Raw genomic sequence first — 27,541 nt, 5'->3', positions numbered from 1 at the left:
ATATTCACTTTATTTAAGTAGACTCCTCAAGTTGGAGTATCTTTTCCTTAACAAAAATTTAACATGAATTTATTTTATTGAAATTTATCTTTTTCAGACTAATGACAGGAAACCTCCAAGGAATTGGAAAACTAAAAATGAGTTTGGTTCTGGAGATGGTGGAGATGGATGCAAGTTGTTTTTGGTGGTCACCTTTTCTCAATTTGTTATTTGTTTGTATGAGTTTATAATTGTTTCTTTGTTTCTTTAATTTTTAATTTGTTTGTGTGATATATGCCTTTATTTTATACATACTGAGATTTTCTTATCACATTTCCCTGTGTGAAAAACAAGTTCGCGACGTTTTTTTAGCCAATCAGAAAAGCGAAACGATTTGTCACACGTGAAAAAAGCGTTTCGTCCAATCGCAAACCACTGTCGAAGCTAATCATGTTTTCGCGGTCATCGCGGGGAGATAAACTAAACAAACAGTTAGGATCGCAGTTAGGATCGCAGTCAGGATCGCAGTTAGGATCCAAGTTTGGATCCCGATCGGAATCGCAATTTGGATAGCTTATTTCATAAAAAATTTGAACATTTTAAATTTAATTTTCAAATTACACTCAAAAGGACCTCAAACTTTACACTACATTATCTACGGGATTTGCGATCAGATTATTAAACAATTGCAATGTAGAGATAGACAAACTCCCCAGAAAGCAAACCGCTAAGGAATTTACCGGGCAAATGAATTTAAAGTCGAGAGATTTTGATTTATTGTGAGCGAATAACCAAGTCATTACTGTAAATGTTTTTTTACCTTAAAATAATGGCGGGATTCAATGACCGCGCAGGTTACATTTGATGAATCAGTATTACTGATTCATCAAATGTAAAAATAAATTAATAAACAAACTGGGACTAAACGAACGACGACCTAACAACCAAACTGTATTTTTATTTTGAACGGCATCAAGTCTTACATGGTATCATTTAAACTCCCAAGCTTAGGTTATGGTATCGGAAGTAACAAACTGCGGTAATTTAAAGTGGTAAATGTAAAGTTAACGGTATGATATCAAGATTCCTATATATCATCATTGATATTTCTAAGTTAATGGTACAACATCGGGATTCAATATACAATACATAATGTTAACGGTATGGTATCACGAGCCTTGTGGTTCATCAATCATTGACATTTCTAAGTCAACGATACAATATCGGAATTTATAACTATAAAATAACGTATAATGTTAAAGCGCCTTATGGTTCAGGCTTATGATTCCTAAGTCGTTAACGGTGTTATGGGTTCAAACTACCAAGTTAAAGGTGCGGTATAAGAAGTCCTTTTGCACAAAATCTAGCTGCAGTGTTGGGTCCAGTCTCAAAAGGGCAGGGCTGAAGTAGGGATGTCGATTAAGGAGGCATCTCTGCTCACAGTGATAGTATCTGTTTGTCTCTCTTCCAATCATTTGCTGGCCACTCTTTTCCGGGTAAAAATATTTTTCTTCATGTCGTACCACTAGTCCAATAAAGAGAGGACCATTGACATCCATGAACTGGAAGGGGCAGCCTGCACATTTTTTAACACGACTGTTTATGGCAACAATCATGAATGGATTATTATTGTGCCACGGAATTTTTTGAGGGTGTACGAAAGGTCGCATCACAGGTTTAGATTACAGAACGTTCCCTGCGTACATTGGGTATGCCGTACCATGTGCTGCTCCGGTTACCGTTGAAGATCTCTGTTCATTGGAATGAGTAAAAGGAAAGCCAGCAGCATAGGTTGAACCTACTTCAGTTTTCCTGACAAAAGTAGAAGGATTATTATCGTGTCCACTAAAAGGGTTCAAACAAACGACCCTTGGTTGATACGTTGCCCATCTAATCAAGAGCTAGGAGATATTTGTGAGGATGGCTGAACAATTAAGAAGATTTGTGTCTCTAGACAAACCTATACACAAGTTTATCGAAGATCAAAAAAAAAAAAAACAAACAAAAACAAAAACAGAAACACTCTGTCAAAACACGAAGAGATGTAAGTTTGCTGAATGAGTTTCTCAACTCCAAAAATGAAAGGAGAAGAGTCGAGAAAATCCCGCCAGAAGAGCTTAATGGGTATATGCAGCAGGTCCATTCAGTGGAGCAGTTTTTCAATGAGGACACTTTGACATGACAATAAAAACTTTAAACAAGTCGCCGACTTTCACCGATAACTCATTCAAATCAACAGAGTCAACACATAGCTTCATGACGCATCAAGCGTGTGTTTGAATCGTCGAGACGAAGACAGCCCTCCGCTTTGACAAACTAAGTTTATAAGACTTCATTGACCACTGATTTTGGTTGCTTATTTCGTTATTTTCTAAAGAACAGTTTCATATTTGGTTTAGAATTTAAAAGTTTTGCTATTTACTTTGTACCAGATATGTTTTTTGATTTAGCTTTTCGGAGGAGAATTTTAAAATACAGCAGTTTTGTATTTTTTTTTAGAGAACCCATTAAAGGTGAATAAATAAAAACAACAAAATCTCAGTATGTATAAAATAAATAAATTACAGCATGGAAAGCGCTTTGTGCGGGATTTTCCCACTCGTTGGTTTTGTATCTGAAATCGAACGAGTGAGATTTCAGTACTTCACCAACTCGTGCGAAAATCCCGTACGCGCGCGCTTTCCATGAAGTAATCTCTATGTATTTCAGTTTGTTTGTTTATTTAGTTTTTCGCCTGCTTTAGACTATTATCTAATAACATTATTACCATGTCGTGTTGCTTTGTTTTTGAAAATTTTCTTTTGTAGATAATAATTAAAAGCGATCAAACAAAATGGACCATATAATTCTTCTGGATATATTAGGAACACCGTCACACAAGACATATTGCAGCCGTATTGGATTTAAATCGGTGTTGTTGTGAGAAGTATAGGATAAACAGAATATGTTTGATGCGATTTGTGTTTTTACTGACTATCTTTTAGTGTGTGTGTTTTCAGATCAAATCCATGTCCATGATATTTATCAACAGAAAGTCAGGTAATGTTATTTGATTATTTTACCCTATTTGAATCAATACTCTTATGATCTAATTATATTCATAAAACATAATCTACCTATAAGTTTAATAATTATCTATTTTATTATTTTAGAAATTCAAGAAAAATCAAGGAAGTGTCAAGAAACTACCACCAACTGATCGTAGATTTGAAGGCTACTCTGAAGATGTAAGTAAATAATAATGCGGGTTGTAGTTGCTGTTAATGTTGTTGCTGTTGTCGTTGCTGCTGCTTGTAGTTTTTGTTTTGACCAAACGAAATTTGTTTGCCTGGTTTGTGAGATGCCGACCTGCAATAAATGTGCTGTATTCGAGAGCAACGATAATGAGCCAGGCTGGACGGCGGGCAAAAGCGTTGCGTATTGTGAATGCTGCGAGAGAGACAAAAAAATGAAAAACAGGCAAAAAGTGCAGAGTGCAATGCCATTCTCCATTTCCCGTTTCGTAGTACTGCATTCCATATATGAATAAATGCCCGTCTTAATTGTGGTCGAGCGCTATATTTCGCCATCGCAAGGATATGCATTAATCAGGAAAAGACAAACAAATGTCCGTGTGTTCCCCCGTGCATTTTTATGTCCAATTAAAATTATAATAAAAATGGGTGAGTGTAGCGGCTTGGGGTCACCCTTGCTGTCAACTAGACCCTCGGTTACGCCGCTTGGGGAGAAAGGCTTAAACACTGTAATCCACACTCGATTCTTTATTGCAATAATGTTGGATCACGTAAAAACTAAAACATAATACAAAGGACATAAATAACTAACTATAATCGACTATAATCGGGTTACTAAGCTAGAATCACATGCGTAAACTTGGTAACATTGTATAAGTTTGGTTCTTTAAATCATAACAAATTTGTATACGTTGAAGTATGAATCTAAAGATATTGATGGGTTTCTTCCGTAATCAGGTATAGGTGATTGTAAATGATCATGTAACACTATATAATTGATATAAAAGGGAGGGGGGGGGGGGGGGAATAAGAAGGATAACATAGTACATACCTCTTTCCTCCCGTACAGTATTCAATCTAAAGCCACGAGGCTGAAACATTATACTACGCTAATAGTAATTGACGAAGTGACGCAATCGAATAAACAGCAAATCATTTACAGTGAGGGAATTAAGATCGCAATAGCCCACTTCCGAGATACGCTTCGCTTGTCACGCACAAAGGTTTCAGTATGAGGCTACGGGCTAAATGCTCAGTCATTCGTGACAGGCGGTAAGAATAAATTTAATTTAGCACGTAGCCTCATACTGAAACCTTTGTGGGTGACAAGCGAAGCATATCTCGGAAGTAGGTTGGTTCGACGCTTGCCGCCCTGTATGCCCTTTACTCGGACTTCCACCTAACCTATTATGTTAAATAGGTTCGGCGCGACGTTAGTCCGACGTTTGCCCTGGGCCTAAGATTTGCTAACAGTCGAAAATATTTTCAAAATGAATTCACTAAAATTTATCCAACAATGGCAAACAAATCAGCTACCATCTATTTTTGACAATTACTTTGCTTTTGCAAAAAGCAAACACAGTTACAATAGTAGGTATGCTTCAAATAAAAATCTTTACGAGCAAAAATTCAGAACAAACCTAGGAAAACAAACGATTTGTGCTGTAGCAACTAACATATGGAGAGAAATTCCAAATAACCTAAAAGATATCAAGAACACTTCTTTATTCCGAAAAGAAGTTAAGGCAGATTTGTTACAAAGACAAATTCCATAGTTTTCTATTGTTTAATTAGCACTATTTTGTACTATTTAGTTATTAGTGTTTCATGGATTAATCGTTTGCTCTCTACCACCTATATTATTATTCTAGAAAGGGCGTAGATAAAAAGTACTTTGTGTAATTCTAGTCACCCTACCAAATTGTGTAGGTTTGTTTGGTTTTTGTTTTACTTTATCTTGCTCTGCTCTGCTCTACTTATTTTTGTTTTTGTTTTTTTGTTGTTTTTTTCTTTGTTTTTTTAAAATTTATTTTATTTTATTGTGTATGCACACTAACCGTAACCATTGAACAAAATTAATAATAAAATAAAAATTAGCCAATCAGGAGAGAGCAGAATCAGTATCATATTGCCCTCAGGCAATCATTCCCACACTGTTGTTGATAACGTTCAAGTTTTATTCCTCAGATATCTAGGCTTCGTTGCTTGTTCCTGATTGGTTCAAGTTTGACTTTTTCATCCTTTTGCTTCCCCTTGAGATTAACTGACTTTCTGGTTTAACTTTCTTTACGTGGCCCCGGTCAGTGTGCCTGCACAATAAAAGAAAATCGCTTCACACAAAAGAGGCAAGTCAAGTCAAATAATATTTGTATGATTTTTGCTGTAAATTTGCTCTGCCAATTCATGTTTTTTTCGTTTTCAAAACGATAGATACTATTTAATTAGTATAGGAAATCGTATGGTTTTGAGTGCAATTTGGCATAAATTCGAACGCGTGGGCTTTCAAAGAGTTCAAAATTGCACGAGCCGTTGCCAGCTGAGCGGCGATTTTTGTTTCAGCCAATCAAAGCGCGTTTAGCTGCCTTGATGCCGGCCCTCATTCCCAGACTACTGTAACGCAACTTTTGCTTATTTTTCTGTCTTCTTTCGGCTAAAATATAACATACGTGTCTACAAGAAGCAGAAATATGTAAAGAAAGAATAGAAACAATTTCACTTTACTGCTACGTTTGCTTCGTTCTTTCAAGCTCCAAAAATGCTTAGGGCCGGTCATTTTGTCCACTCGTGGCGTTCACCGCTCATCTGGAAGCGAGTGCAATTTAAGCTCTTAGAAAACCCACGAGTTTTTTCTGCACTGAATTTCCTTTTTTCTGACTTTGTATACTTAAAACTGCATACTGCTCTTAGCCAATCGGAATCGGGAATTTTTTTAAATGTATATTATTAATGCTTTTAGAGTGAAGTTATTAAACCCGTGCAATAGATATTAGACTAATACACTTTAGTAGACCCTAATTCCATTGTTTTCTTTTGTGTCTATTTGACTATTACACGTTGACTAATAATTTTTATTTCACGGGTCAAATGCCTTCACTCTAAGTATTACAAATTAGAATTAAAAATTAGTTTAAAATAGCATCATTTTTAAGCAATGAGATTGCAGGATTTAGTAGTGATTACAAAATGGATATAATTAAACCTGAAATATTTTTAGGATTTGAAGATAAATCATATCAAAATACGAATCAAATCAATCCCAACCATATTCTATTCAGGAGACATAAAAACCAGTATTCTACGTTCACCGGTAAAGCTAAGTCTAGAATGCCTACATTTAACATTGTCAAGAACTAACACGTCCCCATTTCTCCATGGGAATCCTACTGTACATTCCCAACTTATCTTCCTGATGTGCTGGATTACTTCTGGTTCGATCTCCTTGCCGTCGCCATAAGAAGTATGTAAAGGACATTGCGTGTCGCTCTCAAAATGCATACCCTTCATCATTGGTGAAGACTTGAAATAGGAAGAATGGTGGGATTCTATTTGATTGAACCATACTTTTTCTCCGGTGATTGGATGGTACTTAGTTGGTGGTAGTGTAAGCCAGTAGAAAAGGCTGTCGTCATCTTTGTTCCATTCGTAATAAAAGCCGTTTGTTTCCAGATACTTTTCAACCTTCTGAATAAAATAGATAACATAATTACAATATGCATAGAAAGAACGAATGAACAGAAAAGAAGAGGTTTAAAAAACAACGCAAAATAAATAATTTTAACCTAATTTCAATTTTTTCATTCATTTATTCGACCGATTAACATAGGTTTACACTAATCATTTGACCTCTTGCCCTGATAGTCTACGAGGCTATGGGCCTCAGGTACTATTGACTCGTAGGACATTCAGGCTTCGGTTGCAATTGCTAAATAGCTCGCAGGCACTAAATTTCAATTATGTTATAAATATTAGTTTTCTTCGAAGGGAGAACTAATTTTACGACGATGAGTGTTTATCTCTAAGTGTATTGAACCATAGGCCAACCCGCCTGGTGAAGGTTATAAGGAACTTCTTTGAAAAATGAGTTTTTAAGCCATGTGTATATTGATTATTCAATACTGAGTTTTCCGAACGGCAAACGGGTCAATAAAGCCAGATCAAACGTCGAACTTCACATGAGCCGAACCTAATGACATCAAAGAAGACCGCCTTGTTATCCATATTATATCATTAACGTCCGTATTTAAAGAGATGGGAGAGAAACTATTAGAACAGGTTGGATAATTAATAAAAGAATCTGTTTTTAATACTTTTATTTTTTCTATTATTTCTAAAGCCCTCGGGTTCAGTACCACTAATAGTTCAGCCAATCACGACGTAATTTACTCTATTAGTAGTAAACGGTTAGGAATTACCTTACGGTTGTCAGTACCAAATGTGACCTGCCAGGGGAGATATCCTTCGCCACTTGGTAAGGTTCGCATGTAACGGACCTGCTTTTCTTCGAATTTCTGCACCACCTTTGTGTCAAGCTTTTGTAGAATCTCGATGTTACTGCTTATAGGCGTCAAACCCCGACAACCTGGTGCAGGTGCCATGTCACAATAAAATATGATCTGGAAATTAAAGACGTGCATGGGATTAATATTATTTACTTTTACCTTTATGTTAGAACTAGGAATAAAACCGAAATATATTAACCTTACTATAATTCTTATTGATAGGGCTGCAATCAATTGCAAGCATGACGAAAACATGGAGGCCGTCTTTGCCCTATTTCTAAAGTTTGATGTAGGGTTTGAATTTCGATGGAAAAACTATCCCGGGTTTCAAATTCAGCCCCGCTCTTCCCTGTGAGCATCAATGCTACTGAATTCAAAACCCGTGAACAGGTTTTCCATCCCCGACATCAAACAATAAAAATTAGGCGTGGTTAGTCAGTTTAAACTAGACTTAGTTCCTACTTGCAATGTTTTCTTCGTTATTTGTAGGGCTTGATATGAATGATAAAGACCGCCAGTGAATAAAATATATAAATGTGATCTTACCTTATTAGGATAAACTGCAGAATATGCCATATCGCTGTGAGGTTCGATGTTCAAGTCCTTATTTTCCGAAGTGGATACGAAAGTAAAAGCCTTTTTATCAAAGACTGGCCTATCCACTGCACCTCCCTCGTATCCCATTGGAGAATATCCTATGGCATTTGTAAAAACTGAGAACTGTTCTCCTTTGCTCAAGGGAAGGCCTCGAAATAATATTGCACCATACTTTGATAGTTCATTATCCAACAGGTGTCGGCAATTTTGAGCCCATTCTGATATGGAGAACTTGTCAGCGTGCTCCACTTGTAAAGCATGAGGTAAATCTTTTCGAGGAACTCCAAGGAACTTTGGGAAACCCTTGTCATTAGAACCTGCCAGATATCTTACGCCTGCTAAAGAGTATTTTTCCTTTGAAGCCAGCTTACTAGGATGAATATGGGAGAAAAGATCATTTTCAGATACTTGAGATGCCTGGTATGACCTTAAAAATAAAATAAATGCAGCTAATTAGTCATTATTTAGTCCTCCTTATACCCAGGTTTTACACAAGGGAATATGATAAATCCAGCGCGCTAATTGGTCACAATTTACTGGTATGATGTTATATTTTTTCCCGGTCCGGTATCCTAAAAAATCATGCGTTCTGATTGGCTGTTTGAGCGGGCGGTATTTTGTCAGTATCTGCTCGCGCTCGCGGTCCGGTATCCTTTGCCGCTAAACGACAACACAAAACGATTACAAGAACAAGAAAAAAATACAGGAAAAAATAAATTAGATGTTTACCGTCCTATTTTCGGTCCGGATAGGGATAAACTGTGCCCTCGGTCTTGAAAACGTATATTCAAGCCCTCGGGCAAAGTTTTTCCCTATCCAGACCGAAAATAGGACGGTAAGCATATCTATATTCACCTACCGTTTTTTTTTTTTTTTTTTTTTAGACAAGGCCCCATGAATTAATATTATATTGTTAATCGTACTGTATTTGCTCAGTGCGGAGTGGATTGTGCCAGTGCTCGGTTTTGATACCATTTACGAAGGATTAGGAACATTTGTTTATGACTTTTTTTCAAAAAATTATTAAAGATTATTGCTTAAAGTCTTTCTATTATAATCACATGCATTTGCATAATTATGCAAATTTTGATGTCAACACGAGGCCGTTTCGGTACAACTAAGCTAGAAAGGCAGAACTTTATAATCATTATCACGTGTCACTATAGTATGATCTGCTTTACCAAACTACTAGTCAAATTTTAGAGCCTCATTTGCTAAGTCATCTAGATCAACAAGATTTAGCAATCAATTGAACATTATTACTGGGTTGTCTGTGCAAACTAATAAATAACGGAGAGAGTTTTTAGTAGTATGTTATGTTGCGCACAACCCCTTTTTTGGACGGGGAAGGGGACGGGGAAGGACGGGGAACATTAATTATTCATCGATCATTAGCATAAAACGACGGGTAGGTATTGTTTCGGGTTGCCATGACGACCAATTGACGTCATAAGACTATTGTTGACCGGTATGAACAAGTCTTTGTTTCGGGAATGGTGGGCCATTGATGGGCACATTAATTATTCATCATTAAAACGACGAGCAGACTATTGTTTATTAAATCATTACCATAAAACGACGGGTAGGTATTGTTATGCAAGTTTGTGCAAGTTTTTGTTTAGCAATCCAATTTATAGAGCGCGGGGATTTTGAATTTTATTCCAAAACTCAACCAACCAAGCACGCAAGACCTAAAAAAATTACTTTAGAGAAACGCAATGGCTACGTTATTCCAGTTAGGATCTCGAGGATATCATGCTACCGTCAATGAATTCAAAGGGCAGATCCTGATCCACATCCGAAAATACACTGATTTTCCTGACGCGGAAAAGGTTCCAACAAAGTATGGAGTATCTCTTTCCATTCAAGAGTTTGAAGAATTGAAAAAAGTCATCACGGACTTGAGTGAGATGGTCAACGTTATGGCAGAAACCAGTCCTATATCCACCCAACCCGGAGATCAAACAAGAATTAAGAACCAACAAGTAATTGATTCACGAGCTACGAACCCTAAGTCAAAAGGTTTCGCTAAAAGACAGCAAGGAGGCAAAGAAAATGAACCTCCCAGAAATCAAACGAGCTTTCTAAATCCGATAGCATGCGTGGAACTAATTTCAGTCTATTTTAGTTTTAGATGTAATTACTCATGTGTAATATTTCTAATGAAAATAAATGTTTTTTTGAAACAATTTTATGTGTTGACCAAATTCTTGATAACATCCTTCCTTCCAAATTCTTTTAAGAACAAACGCCAAGCGTAGATATATCGTTTTATGAATTATAATTTAGTGACTATTGTATCCAACACAATACAATTCATGACTCATAAACCACAAAGAATAAGACTTACGAAGTTGTACCTAATTATTCAAATACGAAGGAAAACGTTGGAGTGTAAAATCTTTATTTATAAACTAACATAAAAATACAATGCTCATTCTTCATCGCTACTTAAATTAAAAGTTTTTTTGCTTGTTACTTCTGGGTGATTGGTGATGTAAAAACTTACAAGCATGGCAACGTGTAAGTACGCTTTTGAGCGTTTTCCTATTGACTGCAAATGGATGTTCACAAATACTACAGAGTGTTGAACTAGGAAAATTTACTAGCTTTTCGTGCCAAAGTCGCTTTGGACATTTCACTATTCTGTTCACTTTGACATCCTTATTTCCACAGTAAACACAGGGATCTTCTTCTGTCTCACTTCCCTCATTCACTTCGTCCACCTCTCCCTGGTCTTGTTCAGTGTCATTAGTCTCAGAATTTCGGTCCTCCTCGCTACTTGATTCTTCACTATCAGATTCATCGGATTGCTCTTTATTATCCTCAAGTTCTTCTTTTTCCATTAAATCACTTAAGACTTTTTTGTTTCGAATCCATTTCTTATTAATCCCCAATTCTGCCAATCCTTCCAGGAACGAATTGAGGGCTCTAGGTTTGAGGATATCAAGATTGTAGGGCAACAATACATAATCTAAGAGCTCTGTAATACTGGTGACAGGTATGCGCCGCTGGTTTCGTAAAAGCTCACCGCCTGGTGTCCAGAACACAATATTTTTGGAAGCCGCCATGCTATGCAAAAGATCCTTGGCATCTGACGCTGAAACACCGTCCGAAAGATCTTGCAAAACATTCTGAATAAGCGGTTCTTCTTCACTAAGCTATCGATAGCCAAGAAGCTAAGCTATCGATAGCCAAGAAGCTAAGCTATCGATAGCCTGATAGCTAAGCTATCGATAGCCTGATAGCTAAGCTATCGATAGCCTGATAGCTAAGCTATCGATAGACTGATAGCTAAGCTATCGATAGCCTGATTGCTAAGCTATCGATAGCCTGATAGCTAAGCTATCGATAGCCTGATAGCTAGGCTATCGATAGCCTGATAGCTAGGCTATCGATAGCCTGATAGCTAAGCTATCGATAGCCTGATAGCTAAGCTATCGATAGCCTGATAGCTAAGCTATATAGATAGCCAAGAAGCTAAGCTATTGATAGTCTGATGCACGTGGTCTGAATGTGTATAAGAAGGACTGCAATCTCTAAGTTCACTCATAACTGAGAAGACTCGAGATGACTCGCATGTGTTTATTGTGCCAGAAATCGGTTCAAAACCTATCGTCTCATTTGAGTCGGGTCCACAAAATAAATGGTCCAGAACGCACATATTGGTTTCAGCAAGGAAAGGTGATCAAAAATGACCTGGGTCATCTTTGCAAACCCACCACCTCACAGACGGAAAATGGTCCAACAGATGTTTGTAGTAAATTCCAGTTGCTGCATCCATTTACTTGTATGATGGGAGGAACTACAGGATGTGGAAAAACCTTTTGGGTACAGCAGTTATTGGAGCATACCAAAGTGATGATCAACCCTCCACCTCAGCGTATTATATACTGTTGTTCTCAATGGCAACCGGCCTATTTAGAAATGTTAAGAACCGTGCCTGGCATTGAATTTATCAGAGGTATTCCGCAGGATCTGGATCAAGATCATTTTTTTGATGTAAATGTACGAAATCTTATAGTGATCGATGACCAGATGACCGAAACTGGGAATGATAAGCGAGTTTTAAACTTGTTCACTAAAGGATCGCATCATCGCAACCTGTGTCATCTACATGGTACAGAACATCTTTCATCAAGGAAAAGTTAATCGAGGCATTAGTTTGAATTGTCATTATTTGGTTATATTCAAGAATCCAAGAGATAAACTTCAAATTCTCAATCTAGCCAAGCAAATGTATCCTGGAAAAACTGAATATTTTCTGCAAAAATATGAACAAGCCGTGAGTAGACCTTATGGATATCTCTTCATTGACTTGAAGACAACCACCCCAGACGACTGCAGACTGAGAACCAATGTCTTCCCTGGAGAGAAGAAAGAGCAAGAGAAAAATGTACCTGAGGAATTGCTTCATTACCTTGGTAGGCAAAATCTTGTACTACCCCCAGAGATTTCGAGAATGCAAAGCTTGAAAGATCAAATGAATACTCTTCTAAAGGATCCTAATATGGGCAAAAGTCAAAAAGCAAGGCGATACGTTCAACTCCAGAACAATTATCTGCGCTACAAGGACAAAATAAATCCCAGCACAGTGGGATTAGGTAATTCAACACCCCTTAGTAGCTTCGCTGCGGAAATTCAGTCACCATCAGACCAATTATCTATCGAGCCCGCAAGGAGTTCACCGCTACCTGCTGAACCTTCTAACTTTCTTCCTCCACCCGCATTATCACCTATCACTGCCTCTCCTGTGTTACTTTCCACTGAACCACAAATGCCAGAGACTCCTACATTATCTCTCATGGCACCTTCTCCTTTGATACAACCACCTTCTTCGCTATTGACCCCACCTGATTCACTTCCCAAACGTCGTAAACGACCACGTCTTGAATTACTAAACTATTTAGAAGGTGACCCCAACAAAAAGCCTGGAAAAAGTGTGCGTCGATCAATACGAGTAAAGATGAACCGTTCCCCTTATAAGCATTTGTATGACCACTAGTTCATAACCTTAGTCCAATAAAAAAGGTTTATAATATTTGAAATATTGTTATTACTGTAGTAAATGATAAATAAAGATTTTACACTCCAACGTTTTCCTTTGTATTTGAATAATTAGGTAGAACTTCGTAAATCTTATTGTTTGTGGTTTATGAGTCATTAATTGTATTGTGTTGGATACAATAGTCACTAAATTATAATTCATAAAACGATATCTACGCGCTCCAAATGTGGAATAAAATTCAAAATCCCCGCGCTCTATAAATTGGATTGGTAGACAAAAGACTTGCCCAAACTTGTCTAACAATAGTCTGCTCGTCATTTTATGGTAACGATTTAATAAACAATAGTCTGCTCGTCGTTTTAATGATGAATAATTAATGTGCCCATCAATGGCCCACCATTTCCGAAACAAAGACTTGTTCATACCGGTCAACAATAATCTTATGACGTCAATTGGTCGTCATGGCAACCCAAAACAATACCTACCCGTCGTTTTATGCTAATATGTGATGAATAATTAATGTTCCCCGTCCTTCCCCGTCCTTCCCCGTCCCCTTCCCCATCCAAAAAAGGGGTTGTGCGCAACATAACATACTACTGTTTTTTTCAAATTTTATTTATCCCATCAAGCGGCACAAATCGACAAACGAGCTTAAGACGTAAATTGTCAAAAAATCATGAATAATTAATGAGCATTTGGACCTATCCGCTCCTTCAAATCCATCACGCGCATGGATCTTTACACCTGATAATAGCTCAACATGGATATCTTTATTTAAAGATTTTGAAATCTTTATAAAGGACCAAAAGAGTACAAGAGCATGGGACGAATAAGGACCCTAAATGCTTATTAATTATTCTTAAATTTTTAAAGTCGTTGTATACCGCTCGTGGTTTTAAACCTGATAGAACACTCCTGCTCATTCATTAAACTATACATAAAGACGACGAAACTAGTTTGCGCTTCACCATAGTTAGAGTGCACGCACTAAACCCGTGAATTTTCTAATATTTAGTCTAATTAGTAGTAATTCATACAGAATCCTTTGTTTCCTATTGTTTGATTATCACTATTTAGTACTAAAAATTAGTATTTGTTTCACGGTTTTAGTGCAAGCACTCTAAAGGCCGGTTTAGACGGTATGATTTTTGCCTACAACTATCCTATACAGCACGCTCTCGTCTGTCGTAGGCGAGTTGTAGGCTTGATTTACATGCTACGACTCGAGTTGTAGGATGGCGCGAGCGTGTTGTATACGATAGTTGTAGGCGAAAATCGTACCGTCTAAACCGGCCTTAATGGAGCGCACTTATTAATTGTTAATTAATCCTATATGATTAAGTTTAATTGTTTATTAGAAAGGAGACCACCCTCTTTCATGCTTTCTTATTTATCATCTACATGTACTAAGTTAACTTTATTTGCGCGGAAATAATGTATGAAAGTTTTCACTTTCAAAATGTTCATATTTGAAAATGATAAGTAAACCGGTATTTTCAGTTAGACTTGCAACATTGAACTGAATTGAATTGAATTGTACTCCATTTATATATTGACATACACATTTACACATTTATACGTTTCGGTTTGAATTCATGTAATGTTTGGATTTTTATGACTTTCAGCGCTTTTCACCGCGACCCTTCTCATTGCACGGTCAACTGACTTCATATGAGGTCGAACAAAAACATACAACAATAGGTTTCCAAACCATTCCGCTCCATTAACTATGATGGAAATAAATGTGTCGTAGTAGATAATTTAATCACCGTAAATACGAAAGATAATAGACTGACGTTTCAGACGTTAGTCCTTCGTCGGGGTCATTGACTCCGACGAAGGACTAACTTCCGAACCGTCAATCTATTATCTTTCGTATTTACGGTGATTAAATTATCTACTACGACACATTTGTTTCAACTAAAAAAACCAACGCAGTCCAAACTAGTTCCAAAACTAGTCGTTATCTAACTATGATGGACATTAGTGTTAGTCAAATGGCCTCAAGCGTGAACACGTAGGTCACTAAATGATTTTATTTTTGGATTCTTGATTTCATTATCCGATTCGAACATTGACCTTATTGAAAATGAATCTTCAAAGCCTACAACAACTTTTTGTGCAAGGAATATGTACTTATAAGCATTTTATCATGACCCTCACGAAAAGAAAAATAATAAAAGAAAAGAAAGAAAATACGGTCGCAGGTTTCGAGCAGGGCCGTTCTTGACGGCCCTGCTCGCTCAAAGCCGTACCCCCTGCTCACGCCATTTTCCCGAAGGTTATTTTAAGAGCGCGCGCCCGGGCAGAGATAGTCTCCCCCACAGCCGCTTTTAGTGTCGTCACGCAACGTTCTCTCTTGCGTGACAAGAGCCTACGAGCAAAGTTAAACGAATTTTCAAACTATAATCATTTTTTGAAGTAGAAGATTCGTTACTAAATGTTGAAGTTGGTTGAAAACCGAAAATCTTCTGAATTTAGGCCACGGTAAAAAGCCAAATATGCGGGGTAAAATTTTGAATTTTGAGAGAAATTATAAGTTTGAAGCAGTCAAAAGTGCGGTCGCGTTACGAAAAGGGTATCGGGTGTCATGTGTGGAAGGGCAGACTTCGGATTCGTTTTTTAAAGGCTTTCGAGTTATTTGTAGTCTCCTAACAACTTGCAATGGGTTCCTTGGTGGCTGTAGCGTGTAATTAAGGTAAAACGAGAGTGAATTAAATAGTCGGCGATGAGTTATTAAATGTTGAAGTCGGATGAAAACCAAAAAATCTCTTCTGAATTTAGAGCGTTTCTTGCACTCTACACTGCTTCTAATAAGGTTTGTTTGGCTCAGTGCTCGACATAGAATACCGAACACTTGGTTCATGTCACTTAATATTTTCGCCAACACTGCCGGTCGCAGCCCGGCAGCCCAAACTTTCGCAAAAAATACTATTTTATGCCGAGCAAAGCCAAACAAACCTTATTAGAAGCAGGGTAGAGTGCAAGAAGCGCTTAGTATTCCTCGATAAATGTAGACTAGTTTGGCTTCATTAACGTAGGTAATTTATCGTATTTTTTGCGAAAATTGCGACCGGCAGTGTTGGCGAAAATATTAAGTGACATGAACCAAGTGCTTCGTATTCTATGCCGAGCGAATACAGACAATCTTTTTTCGAATCAGTCCAGACTACAGGAAGCGCTTAATATACCATAATAAAGTTAGACTAGTTTGATTCCATTAACTGTAGCCAGTTCTCGTTTTGCTGGTGAAAGTTTGGACTGCCGGGCATTTAGTCAATTTTAGACCGCGACCGGCTGCTGGGCATTTAGACACTGCGAAAAAATATTGTCGTCGGGGAGATGCTGACAGTATTGTCAACAATATTATATGGTTTTGGAGTAGGGCTTACTTTCGATCTTGCTATTTTTAAGCCAAAGTCGAATGTGGGACTGAATGTGCGGTTAACTTCAGCCCGTTGTGACTTCTAGGCGTTCACGCTTGATGTGGTTTGTCTGATTCAATGTTCTTGGTATTCTACGAAACCAGAGCTTGCGCTTCCTGTAGCAATAGTAGTTTAAAGTAGTTCTTAACTATGGTGGTTACTGAATGTTTTAAACAGTCAACTGCAAGTATCCCAGAATGTAGCCGGTGTAAGGGGTCTTGTGGTGTAATAACTGTTCGCGCAAATGTACAAATACTTCTGCAATCATACAGCAAACATTGAGCAAACGTCTAGCAGTAATAAATAAATAAATAAAACTGCAAAGAACCAGCAAATACACTAGTTTTTGTGAAGTAAATATATGAACAATGATAATTGCAATGGTCGTTAAAAAGTTAGAAAAAGATAGAGCTGTACTGTTGCCTGTACTGATCATAAAAGGTGAGAACTACTCGAAAAGATCTAAATAGATTTGCATTTTAACTTACTTCTCTTTGACGAAGCCAACACAACCTAATCTTCTACTTTTAGTTATGATGCGGGGACTTTGGAAACGTTTTACGAAAGATGCGAGTAAGGGCTCTCGCCTTGATAATGTGGATAACAATAACAGAGCCATAATATTATTGTGAAAGGCGGATTTCCTTCATATGTCCTTAGCCAAATGCCCCCGAATTATTGCTCTTAACCCATGGTCGACTTTTCTGATTGGTCCAATTATGATCAGTCCATGTCAAAGTAACAATGCATGACCTGTCATCATATGAGGGGTGGTTTCTGCCAAAATGTGGATGTGTATTTTAAATAGAGGATATTACATGGGCGCGCGGAGATACGAAATTTATCTTCGAGTGTTGAAAAGATCTCTCACGAGTGAGCGCATCGAACGAGTAGGAGATTTTCAACACGAGAAGATAAATTTCGTATCTCCAAGCGGCCATGTAATATTCTGTTTATTATATAATTATCAATGAAGTATGTTTTGGCTTTTTCAGGCAATTCTTTCCTTGTATTTTTGAATAGCCATCGCAATGGTGTTATTTTCACACGTGAAAATAACATGTTATTTTCACGTGTGAAGATATCAATTTTTCGAAATAGAGAAAAATAGATATTTCATTGGTAATTATATAATAATGTGCAATATTATGTTTCTTTGCTGTCTTTTTCTTTTCGCTAATGCTACTTGACTTTGAAAGAATTCAATTCGGCACAATTCACTTGTTCATATTCTTTTAAAATCACTTTGGAATTTTGTTACATTTTCTTCTTTCGTTTTTCTCCGAATTTACGATTCTGTATTCGTATGAAAACGAGGTTGGAAAATTACTAGACGTTGTCTAGACGTTTCATCACAGGTAGCCCAGGCTTACCGTTAGTGTTGAATAACTGAATCGATCGAGAGACAGACAGACAGACAAAGATTATATGGGTATCATATGGGTATTTTTGAATCCTTATTTTTACGCCTTAGAATAATCAAAATCAAATAAAACTCCCACCGCGTGTTGTTGATATATTGAACAGCCCCATGGTTTAATTACAGCTCATTTCGTTCAGGTTTAGATGAAGCTTCCTTTAGTGTGTGGTGGGGAAGCATAAGTGGGGAAGCATACGAAAGAGCGGCGAAAACTACGACTTATGGAATCAGTCTAATGCTAACATTAAACACTGGATAGCTTGAATGAGGAGGTCACCAATGGCGCGAGTGGGAAAGTTGCAGGAAAAATGCCTCACAACTGCCGCTATAGTCTTGGAAGACACGAGGAACTGAGAAGGAACTTTTCTCATTTCTTACAGGCCAAGTCAGTAAGACCAATTTTCAAGTCGACGTAACTCTTTATTAACCTTTTCTATATACTGCTTGCGGCTAAGATACAAAAGTTTATAATTTCATGTATTTTCAGGTGAACATGTCATAAATCAGACAGAACATCACTATGGAATCTCCACCAATACTAAGGTGAGCAGTAGTGTCGAGTCAGTACCAGTGTTTGGCACCGAAACAAAGCCAGAAATAAAACAACCTAAACTCGCACATCGTTCTATAATCTGGTCGAATGCAGCTATCCCCGTGTTGCAAAACTACGTCTCGGGAGCCGCACCAGCATTCGGGAACATTCCAGAAGGATACGATATTATAGAAATGTATAGAACATCGCGTAACAGTGCAGATCCTAACCATTCTGGTGTCTACGTACATTGATGGAGAAAATTATTGGCCTGTCAAGATAAGGCACCGATTTACAGGTAGCATAAAGTGGATAAAACTACACGAAGACGAACATTCAATCAGAACCATTGCCGAGGAGACAACGTACAGCTGTGGACCAGTAAAAGCAATGTAATATCGATAGCCTAGAGTAATCCATCCGCTTCATATTAATTCAAAATCGCTTTTTCTTATAATATCGTGGATTATTTCTTATTTAGAGGAAAGCTTTTTAGATTTGGTCGCATCATTCGGATGAGTGGTCCCCTCAATTCAACCATTTCTTTTGTTCGAAACCTCAAGTGTTGATATTGAGTTGTAAATCGAGTTAGTTTAGTTATGGTAATAAGAAAATAGTGTCTAGTCGTTCTAGCGGTTTCGCACTAATAGACCTCCTCGGCTTTGGAGCGTTCGAGCGTAATGTTGTCCCATTTCAGAACACTTGTCATTCCCTTGAGAATAATATTCTTTGAGTTGTATCCATATTCATGTGTCTTCTCATGTGCAACCGAGCGCAAACCTTAAACAAAGAAATGATACACGTTGTCTGAAATGGGACATTACGTCAGAGCCAATATGGTTTATTGGGGGAACCTTTTCGCACACACGCACTACCACTGCATTTAATATTCTATGCACACAACGCTAAACTCACAGAGACGTTTCTGCGTTCCTTAAATCATGAGAGCATCGGGAAACATGAAAAAAGAGGGCAAAAACTATAGAGATATGTACTTATGAGTACATAAGTGTACTACTATAGCAGTCGACCGATCAAAAACCGGTCAGAGAAGTAATCTGAGATTACCGAGAAACAAAACAAAAAGCTCGGCAGATTTTGAGTATGTGCTGTGATCTTACGTTTTATGTCTTGATGTATGGTGAATTAAGAGTTCCAGTTTGTTAATGGTAAAGATCATGGTGCGTGTTTCATCTTTGGGAAACAAGTTTCAGATATAAAGAGAGAGAGAGAGAGAGAATGATTATGTTTACTTCGAAAAACAACTTTGTAATACAAGTAGACGCCAGGAGCCATCGTTGTGTTACTAATGATACAAACCAAAATAATAGTATAAATGAGAAAGGTTACGAGCGGAAAGTAAAATCAGGGGATCGAGCGAAATATTAATATTTTCTTTAAAATCTTTAAAAAAAAGATACTACATATCCCACCTATCGTACTATCTTAGAAAAGAGGTGTTCTTAAAACTCAAACAACCTATCACGTTATCCAGACAGGTTTGAATACAGTGAGCTAAAACTAGATATGATCTATCCAGATGGGGGTCTGGGAGATCGCTCCGGAGTTTCCAAAGCGGTCGCGGATTGGTTCTCACGTCTGATGACGTCATAATTCTAAAAATAGATGTGACCTTCCCGAAGAGAGCCTAGAGGCGGAATTTCCGCAACACCGCTGATTGGCTGTAAGGAGCTATGACGTCATGATTGGGGGTCATTCTAAAAGTAGACGTGTCCAATCCGAAGAGGTATAGAGTGTGACGTCATTTTATAGGGGTGACGTCATTCTTAGCGTAGATCCACGATCCACCCTGATCCACCCGTTGCAGAACCCCTATTCTGTATACTACTCATACGTAAATGCATTATACTATACTTTACATGTACATTTGCTGAAACTTAAAAGTTCAAACCCAGTACATTAGTAGAGATGTAACTGAAGACATGCTATAATCGCCTTCAACTATGTACAACTGCAGATATACTTTCACCTATTAATGTACACCTACTTCCAAGAACGTTGTCATACGACAATAGAACATTAGTGATTTAGTGGGATAAGAATTATATTAAAAAACAAAAGAAGATCACTGAAGCTGAACTTTTTCTTTTGTCTTTTAATGTATTCCTTTCTCGCTAAAGTACTAATGTTCTAATATCGTAAGACAACGTTCTTGCAAGTAGGTGTATATCAACACTGTGGTTCAAAATTGTTCTATTTTTTAGATTCTTTCTTGACTTGGTAATCCTTCAATGCTGCTTTGATTGCATCTTCAGCAAGCACTGCAAAACAATATGTAGTCATTAACCAAGGGCGCTAGGAGAGACGGATTGGGTCATATATCGATGTGTTTGTTTCACTTATTCGTAGATACTAAATAGTGTTCACTGATAGACTATATGTTTGCTTCTAAATAAAAACTAATTAGGGCTCACTTATCTAAAAGTAAACAACGTCCTTTCCAACCAACGGTCTTTCTCGTTTGAATCAGCTGCACGCTCTGAGTATTTACCACTGCGCTATCCGTGCGATTACTTTCCATAATAAGTTAATCAAATTTACCTTCAGTAGAGTAAATTTGATTAACTTATTAAAGAAAGTAATCGCTAAAGAAGCGACGCCGGCGCTGCTTGGCACGAATAGGCACGAATAGTGTGTTTTTGAGCCGTAACCTAGGATTTAGGAAATCTTGAACCACGAACAAAACGTTTGCTGATTGGATAATTCGTTCTGGCATGCTCAACAGGATGCTCAAAGTCTGTGAGCAGTACCAGTGTTTTTCTTTTGGTTGGTGTTTGCTGTGGTTGATTTGGCCGATTGAGGATTAGTAGCTAGTCTAATATCCCCAGGAGAGGGGTGTGGGTAGTGAGGGATGAAGGAAATTACAGTATTTTCATCTTTAATTATCTTTATGGTCTTCGTCATAGCATATACAATCAATGCTAAATAAAACTGGCAATTTTAAATATGCTATTGTTAAATAATATGTTTTTAATCAATAATTCCTCTTTCTTTTCTTCTTTCCTTCTTTCGTCCTTTATTTATTCACTCACTAATCATGTAGTTGTTTCAAAATCGTCACATCCCCACCCCCAGGGCATAAACAGGAATGGTCACTCTTAGCATGCTTAAAGTACTTCACCTTTCTCTTAAATACAATTATTATCAAGGGTTGATAAAGATATACTTACTTGAACAATGCAGCTTTACAGGAGGCAGACACAGTTCTTTGGCAATATCTGTGTTTTTTATCGTTGTTGCCTCTGTGACCTGTATATTACACAAAACATGCTTTAAACAACTGCTTAAAATGAAAGAAAAAACTTATATATACACTGTATTAACTTACTGATTTTCCTTTAATCCATTCTGTGGCCAATGAACTTGATGCAATTGCTGAACCACAACCAAATGTCTTGAATTTTGCATCGACTATCTTTCCATTCTCATCAACTTTAATCTGAAATTGTACAATTGAAATAATAAATTCACAGTTACCACCATAGGACTGAAAATACTGGCTGGTCAGTCACAGGTTAAGATGGGCAGCTTGTTTTGGAGGTTTTTTGGGAACTGGGAATTTTAAGAGCCCTTTTGTTTATCTATGGAGTACCGGAAGGCAATTTGAAGCCCTAATGCAGTTTAAAATATCAGATTATCTCAAAAAACTGACAGTAAGTGAGGGATTTTAGGATCAAAATGTCATACATTTGGTAAAAATGAGAAATTTTGGAGGTGCGATTAAACTGTGAACTCGTAAAACATGGAAAGCCATGACCTACTGTGGCTTTCTTTTTCCAATTAATATTTGGCTCAAGGAAAATGCTGCAAATCTGGTTTTGGGAAGTAAGTCCAAGTGGCTCTACTGTATTTAGAGAAAAAGGAAGCCAAGCACACTCCTTTTTTGGAATTTCCCAGATGCATTGCAATATAGGCTTATGGAAACTGGATAAGTGATGAAAAAATGAGAGAGATCTGAAGGTAAAAAAATCACTAAAAGCCAAGGTTTAGAATGATGTTATCAATAGGTCGCTTTACCTTCATAGGCAAATTGCCCATTTCAGACCACATGACATTCCCCAACTTGCTCAAAATGTTAAAGCTTAAATTATTGTTCAAACAGCATGAATTTTGCATGAGTATCATATGATGGAGTCAAAGGGTTTTGTTAACGAAGAACAACACTGTCAAAACAAATAAGGACTATTCTCTGTCCTAGTGAATTTACTGACTTTTCCTGGGTAACTGATTTCTATTGTCAATAAAAATCAGTTATCCAGGAGAAGTCTGAAAATGGGATAGAGAATAGTCCTTGTTTGCTTTCCACTTTAACATGGATTTTCTCAGTTGAACTCAGTTGAATCTCAAAAATGTTAATGAAACATGAAATTATACTTTAAGGTATTGCACAAGGAATAAACACTGTAGAGTACAACATTAGTGTGCTACAGGTATCTGTATGGGCTTTACAATACTCCATTTTACAGTTCCGTTAAGTGACCACGAATAACAGTTCCAAGCCATGGTTGGAGTTGCTTTGCACAATAAAAAGTATGGTTTTGCTACATGCATGTGTGGAAACTCCAGCATTGACTTGGAACTATTACTTGTGGTCACTGAATGGAACTGTAAAACAGAGTATATATTGTCAAATGGATATACAGACTGCCCATTATTTCATTTAAACTAAATGATGGTTTTGTTGCCTATTGTATCTTGCAGGGAAAATATTTACTGCATTACCTGTAACTTCATTACATCACCACATGCAGGTGCACCAACCAGTCCTGTCCCTACTGCAGAGTCATCTTTGTCAAGTGATCCCACGTTTCTTGGATTCTCATAGTGATCAATCACCTAGTTAATATCAAATAGTTGGTCAACAACTAATAAATCTAACCTTTGTCATGACATCCCTCCCCATGGTATGCTTTGCAATGTAAATGTAAATGACCAGACTGTATGTTATGAGTGCTCAATTCTAAAATAAGCAAATGGCAATTAACAAGTATAAAATATTAAATATAGATTTTGCTTGGATAGTATGCATGTACTGATTGGTCTACGACTGTGCTTTTTAGTGAAAGGAGCAGGGTAGCTGAAGTTATACCATTGCGCAGAAAACTTTGCAAAGAATAGTAAGATAGTATGCATGTACTGATTGGTCTACAACTGTGCTTTTTAGTGAAAGGAGCAGGGTAGCTGAAGTTATACCGTTGCGCAGAAAACTTTGCAAAGAATGGTAAGAAAACAGTATTTAAAAGACAACAGGTTTTTTTCTTTCTATTAATATAATAAACAGTTTTTTCCCTTTGCTTTGGTCAGTGATAAACACTTAGAAAGCACTAAAATCGCTCAAGAAGTGTGAGAAGCATTCACCTATAGATTTTGCTTCTCTTCATACTTCTTTTGAGCTTACATTACTTTCTGCATGCTTTATCTCTCAACATTATTATGGAAAAAGCTGGGTTTTTTTGTTAACTATGATGTAAAATATCATAAGAATACATCATACACTTGATATTTTCCCATTAATCATATACTATTACAGTCAAACAAGCTCACGCATTGACCCCTAGAGTCAATTAATGATTTGAATTTTCGAATTTTGATTTTATTATTCAGTTGAAATTTACAACGTTGGAAACGAAGATATGAAAATTCCAATCAACTTTAAATTCAATATACAACATTTTGATTGGTTTATCAGTGCTAACACAGCCGGAAGACCAAGGAAACATGGCGGCCAGAAATAGTCTTGGCCATGTTTATGTCCCGGGAAAGCCTTTACCTGATATTATTCGACAGGAAATTGTTCATCTCAGCAATAGCAGATTGTCCAATAAAGCAATTTCGTGACAACTGAAAATTTCTAGTTGGGGAGTCCAGAAAATACTTCAACATTATCGACGACATGGAACTGTTTCTCCATTTCGCTCAAGGCGGGAGCGTTCCCTACAAAATTTATCCTCAAAGTAATTGAGGCATGGAAATTACAAAACCTAGTGTGTATGCTTATGAAATAAGAGAGCGACTTCTGCTCGAAGGTATCTGTAATTTAGATGATTTACCTTCTTCATCACGAGTCAAATAATGAACTGAATTTTCATTTGAATATTGCATTATTCCGGTTCGTACGTATAAAAGGAATAATTGACTAATGATTTCATTAATCTAATCTAGGGGTCAACGCGCGAGCTTGTTTGACTGTAGGATTTCCTAAAATCTGATTGGTTGACAGACTGTCTTATTTTAGCATTAAATTAGACAGTGTAATGAAACACTTCCAAAAACCATTTGCATTGCACCAGTAAAAATGTACAAGCTTGATTACCAAAATGCTAGGCCATCAAGTGCGTGCTCGTGAGATTTTTTACTAAGTATTCCTCGCTTTTTTACCAAAATACAGGTATGTCAATATTTTTGGTCATTTTACTGGATAGCATTATTTAACATGATCCCCCCCACACACACACACAGGAATGGTAATATAGTTATATTATAGTTATGATTAATTGGTAACAGAAATGATTATTGTACAATTCAGTCAGTAATCATAATTAAAATAAACAAATAATTGGACTATCGCTACATGGTCCTAATATGATTACACACCAGTTTGGACTCCACTCAGTCCTACCTCATCCTGCATTGGAAGGATGCAAAAGAACTGAGAATGTAAAGAAACTGGACATTACTATATCCATTGTTTACATCTAATCACATGCAGAATTGTTGTCATATGAGAATGGAAAATCAACAAATGAGCCCCTATTTGGGGGGGGGGAGGCAAGACGTACCCAAGTCCTCTGCCTGAATTTCACAACTGCCTACATGCTTGCAGCAATTTCAAAACATTCTTTTGTTACTTGTCTGAATTTTAGCTCTAACAGTTACAGTACTTTGTGGTTTGTTGCTAGCTCATGGCTCTTATGTCACTGTTTCAAAGCAATGTTGTTTGCTTATCACTCAGTTTTCATTTTTTATTTGTATGCACTGACTGACACCAGGGAAATTGGGCAATACATTGTCGTCAATCAGTGTATGTAAATGAACCTAACAATCTATTTGATTGACAGCCGCTTATTGGCTGATTTCCCTGTTGCGACTGTTGTGTCAATCAGTGCCAGCAATAAAAGCAGTGGTTAAGGTAATTTATTTATTAACTTCTATATAGTTCAAAATTTAACTAGAAATAGACTAATCATGCATGCATAAAGTATTAAAGATCTTTTTTTTTACCATTAGCTAAATGAATCTAAATATGCAATTTATCCATATATTTTGGAGAGGAAATAAAAAAGTGTATTCATATTTACAGTAATCTTCATGTACACTGTAAATATCTTTGGTATAATGTAAGCAAATTAAAAATAATAATAATTTAAGCAAATAGAGAGACACCTTTCTTAGCAAACACAACAACAATGATTACCAAGCACTGATAACAGTGGCTGTGGTTCCACTAGAGTAGTTTACAACATTGTTACAATGGTGTTAAAGACCCATTGCCACTTACCGTGATGCACCGCGGTCACAGATGAATTTCGTGGTCCATGAAATTCAAAGATTCATATATTGAATAATAACGTCATATGAAATCCTTTTCCGAAATAGCACTAAGGCACAATAATTATTCTATTACTTTATTTTACGGCTTTAGGGACTATTTAAGAGTTTATTCAAAATGTTGGAATTGTTTTTTCAGTGGTGACACAATTCAAAATGTAAACAAATTGTGATGCATCACGGTAAGTGGCAATGGGTCTTTAAGTATTTTTAATGAAACCAGGTAAAATCCATGAGTTGTTGTTGTTGTCTGTTGCCATAGATATTTGGCATTTTCAAAGTATAAATCACAACGCATTTACAACTATCAAAAGCATCGTTTATCTGGAGTTTATCTGACCACCAATTAAGGCGAACCAATCACAGTCCACAAAACAAAGATGTGCAACATTTTAGCTCGTGCATGTGGATTTCATCTTTCAGTTGGTTTGCCGTTCATTCTCGAGATAAAAGCATGGATAATGATTCTCCCTCCCTACCAGGGTATATATGTTATTTACCGGCCAGAAGGTCCAGATATGGAAAAACTGTGTCCGAGGTCTTATAGGTTTTGAAGACCAAAGAGCACAAGTTTTCTTTTTCTTTTTTTTTTTCAGACCTTCTGGCCAGTAAATGACTTAATTTATTTTTTCCCCATATTTTTTTTCCTTGTTTTTGTAATCGTTTTGTTTTGTTGTTTAGCGGCAAAGGATACTGGACCGTGGTAGATACTGATAAAATACCGCCTGCTCAAACAGCTAATCTGAACGCAGAATGTTTTAGGATACCAGAGCGGAAAAAAATGAAAGCTATTATTTTTTAAATATTTTACTTACTCTTGCTTTCCTTTCCTCTACGTTTATCTTTTTGTTTGCTTGTTTGTTTGTGCGTTTTCCCCCCGGATTTGTGGACTCAAATACATTTGATGGGCCAGAAAAATCAATATAACGAAAGAACAAAATAAACTTAACTTCACCGCATTTAGTTTGCCGGGAAATATTTTAAAAAGAGCGAACTGCAAGCACAGAGATAAACTACTCAATTGTCAATAAAAGTTTACAACACGTCTAGACTTTCTAGTGGAACCGCAAAATAAATATCGTTGTTAACCCGTTATAAAGTCTTGTCTTAAGAACAGCGCTGTAACAACGCTGTAAAGCCCTAGTGGAACCAAAGCCAGTAAAAAATAATATTAAGCTATTCTTGTGATCAAATCCCCATTTTTCTCGTGGCTTTCTACGATGCACGTTTTCACAATAATTAGAACGTGAAAACATGACGCACTTGTTATGCAAGAACGTTTTCACAAAACACACGACAAAGACTTACATTTTTGTGATAAAAAGCAGTCTGTGTCTGTACCCTGATGACACTAGAAGCTCCAAGTAGTTTTTTAGAAGCATTTATGGAGGCTCTTGCAAGAGGAGATGTCATTTTATACATGTGAATAATACAGTTTGGGCAGAATTCTGAACACGGGTAAAAATACGTGAGTATTCCTTCCGCTATCACGTGAACT

The 27,541-nt window shown here is 37.0% G+C and overlaps 2 protein-coding genes, 1 long non-coding RNA gene and 1 pseudogene across 5 annotated transcripts; 2 read left to right on the top strand and 2 right to left on the bottom strand.

Moving 5' to 3' along the window:
* Positions 1-4,701: 4,701 nt before the first annotated feature.
* LOC116306607 (uncharacterized) lies at positions 4,702-17,222 on the bottom strand. Of its 2 annotated transcripts, none has more exons than XM_031716699.2 (4): positions 17,011-17,222; positions 8,039-8,516; positions 7,406-7,606; positions 4,702-6,671 (listed from the first exon to the last, which is right to left on the bottom strand). In XM_031716699.2, the coding sequence occupies exons 1-4, from the start codon at positions 17,139-17,141 to the stop codon at positions 6,261-6,263; spliced, it is 1,221 nt and encodes a 406-aa protein (XP_031572559.1). In that variant the 5' UTR covers positions 17,142-17,222; the 3' UTR covers positions 4,702-6,260. The 2 variants fall into 2 exon arrangements, with proteins under 2 accessions (XP_031572559.1, XP_031572553.1); XM_031716693.2 differs by having other exon boundaries at positions 4,702-6,674; positions 17,011-17,221.
* On the top strand, positions 11,571-13,184 carry LOC148906387 (uncharacterized; annotated as a pseudogene).
* Positions 15,696-21,440, top strand: LOC116306635 (uncharacterized). 2 transcript variants are annotated; one of them, XR_004198308.2, is made up of 3 exons: positions 15,696-15,795; positions 18,083-18,327; positions 18,430-21,440. It is a non-coding gene; the product is annotated as an uncharacterized LOC116306635 (long non-coding RNA). The 2 variants fall into 2 exon arrangements; XR_004198309.2 differs by having other exon boundaries at positions 18,083-18,331.
* Positions 19,706-27,534, bottom strand: LOC116306624 (uncharacterized). Its single transcript, XM_031716707.2, has 5 exons — positions 27,352-27,534; positions 23,218-23,331; positions 21,824-21,934; positions 21,666-21,744; positions 19,706-20,756 (listed from the first exon to the last, which is right to left on the bottom strand). The coding sequence occupies exons 1-5, from the start codon at positions 27,463-27,465 to the stop codon at positions 20,689-20,691; spliced, it is 486 nt and encodes a 161-aa protein (XP_031572567.1). The 5' UTR covers positions 27,466-27,534; the 3' UTR covers positions 19,706-20,688.
* Positions 27,535-27,541: the final 7 nt, after the last annotated feature.

This window comes from Actinia tenebrosa, unplaced genomic scaffold (assembly GCF_029948245.1).
Source record: "Actinia tenebrosa isolate PJP-AT-01 unplaced genomic scaffold, QUT_ActTen_1.0 PGA_scaffold5__44_contigs__length_20552954, whole genome shotgun sequence".
NCBI classification, from domain to species: Eukaryota; Metazoa; Cnidaria; class Anthozoa; order Actiniaria; family Actiniidae; genus Actinia; species Actinia tenebrosa.
This window is presented reverse-complemented; position numbering and strand designations above follow the sequence as displayed.

What these genes read in the sequence shown, in the direction of transcription:
- LOC116306607 (XM_031716693.2), bottom strand. Translation starts at nt 17,141, where the DNA reads ATGGCTCTGTTATTGTTATCCACATTATCAAGGCGAGAGCCCTTACTC. An exon ending in GTTGGCTTCGTCAAAGAGAA is followed by an intron (nt 8,517 to 17,010) that starts GTAAGTTAAAAT and finishes TTTATTTTTAAG; the next exon opens with GTCATACCAGGCATCTCAAG. An exon ending in CTGCAGTTTATCCTAATAAG is followed by an intron (nt 7,607 to 8,038) that starts GTAAGATCACAT and finishes TTTAATTTCCAG; the next exon opens with ATCATATTTTATTGTGACAT.
- LOC116306624 (XM_031716707.2), bottom strand. Translation starts at nt 27,465, where the DNA reads ATGTATAAAATGACATCTCCTCTTGCAAGAGCCTCCATAAATGCTTCT. An exon ending in CTGCTTTTTATCACAAAAAT is followed by an intron (nt 23,332 to 27,351) that starts GTAAGTCTTTGT and finishes GATATTAACTAG; the next exon opens with GTGATTGATCACTATGAGAA. An exon ending in AATGGATTAAAGGAAAATCA is followed by an intron (nt 21,745 to 21,823) that starts GTAAGTTAATAC and finishes TGTAATATACAG; the next exon opens with GTCACAGAGGCAACAACGAT.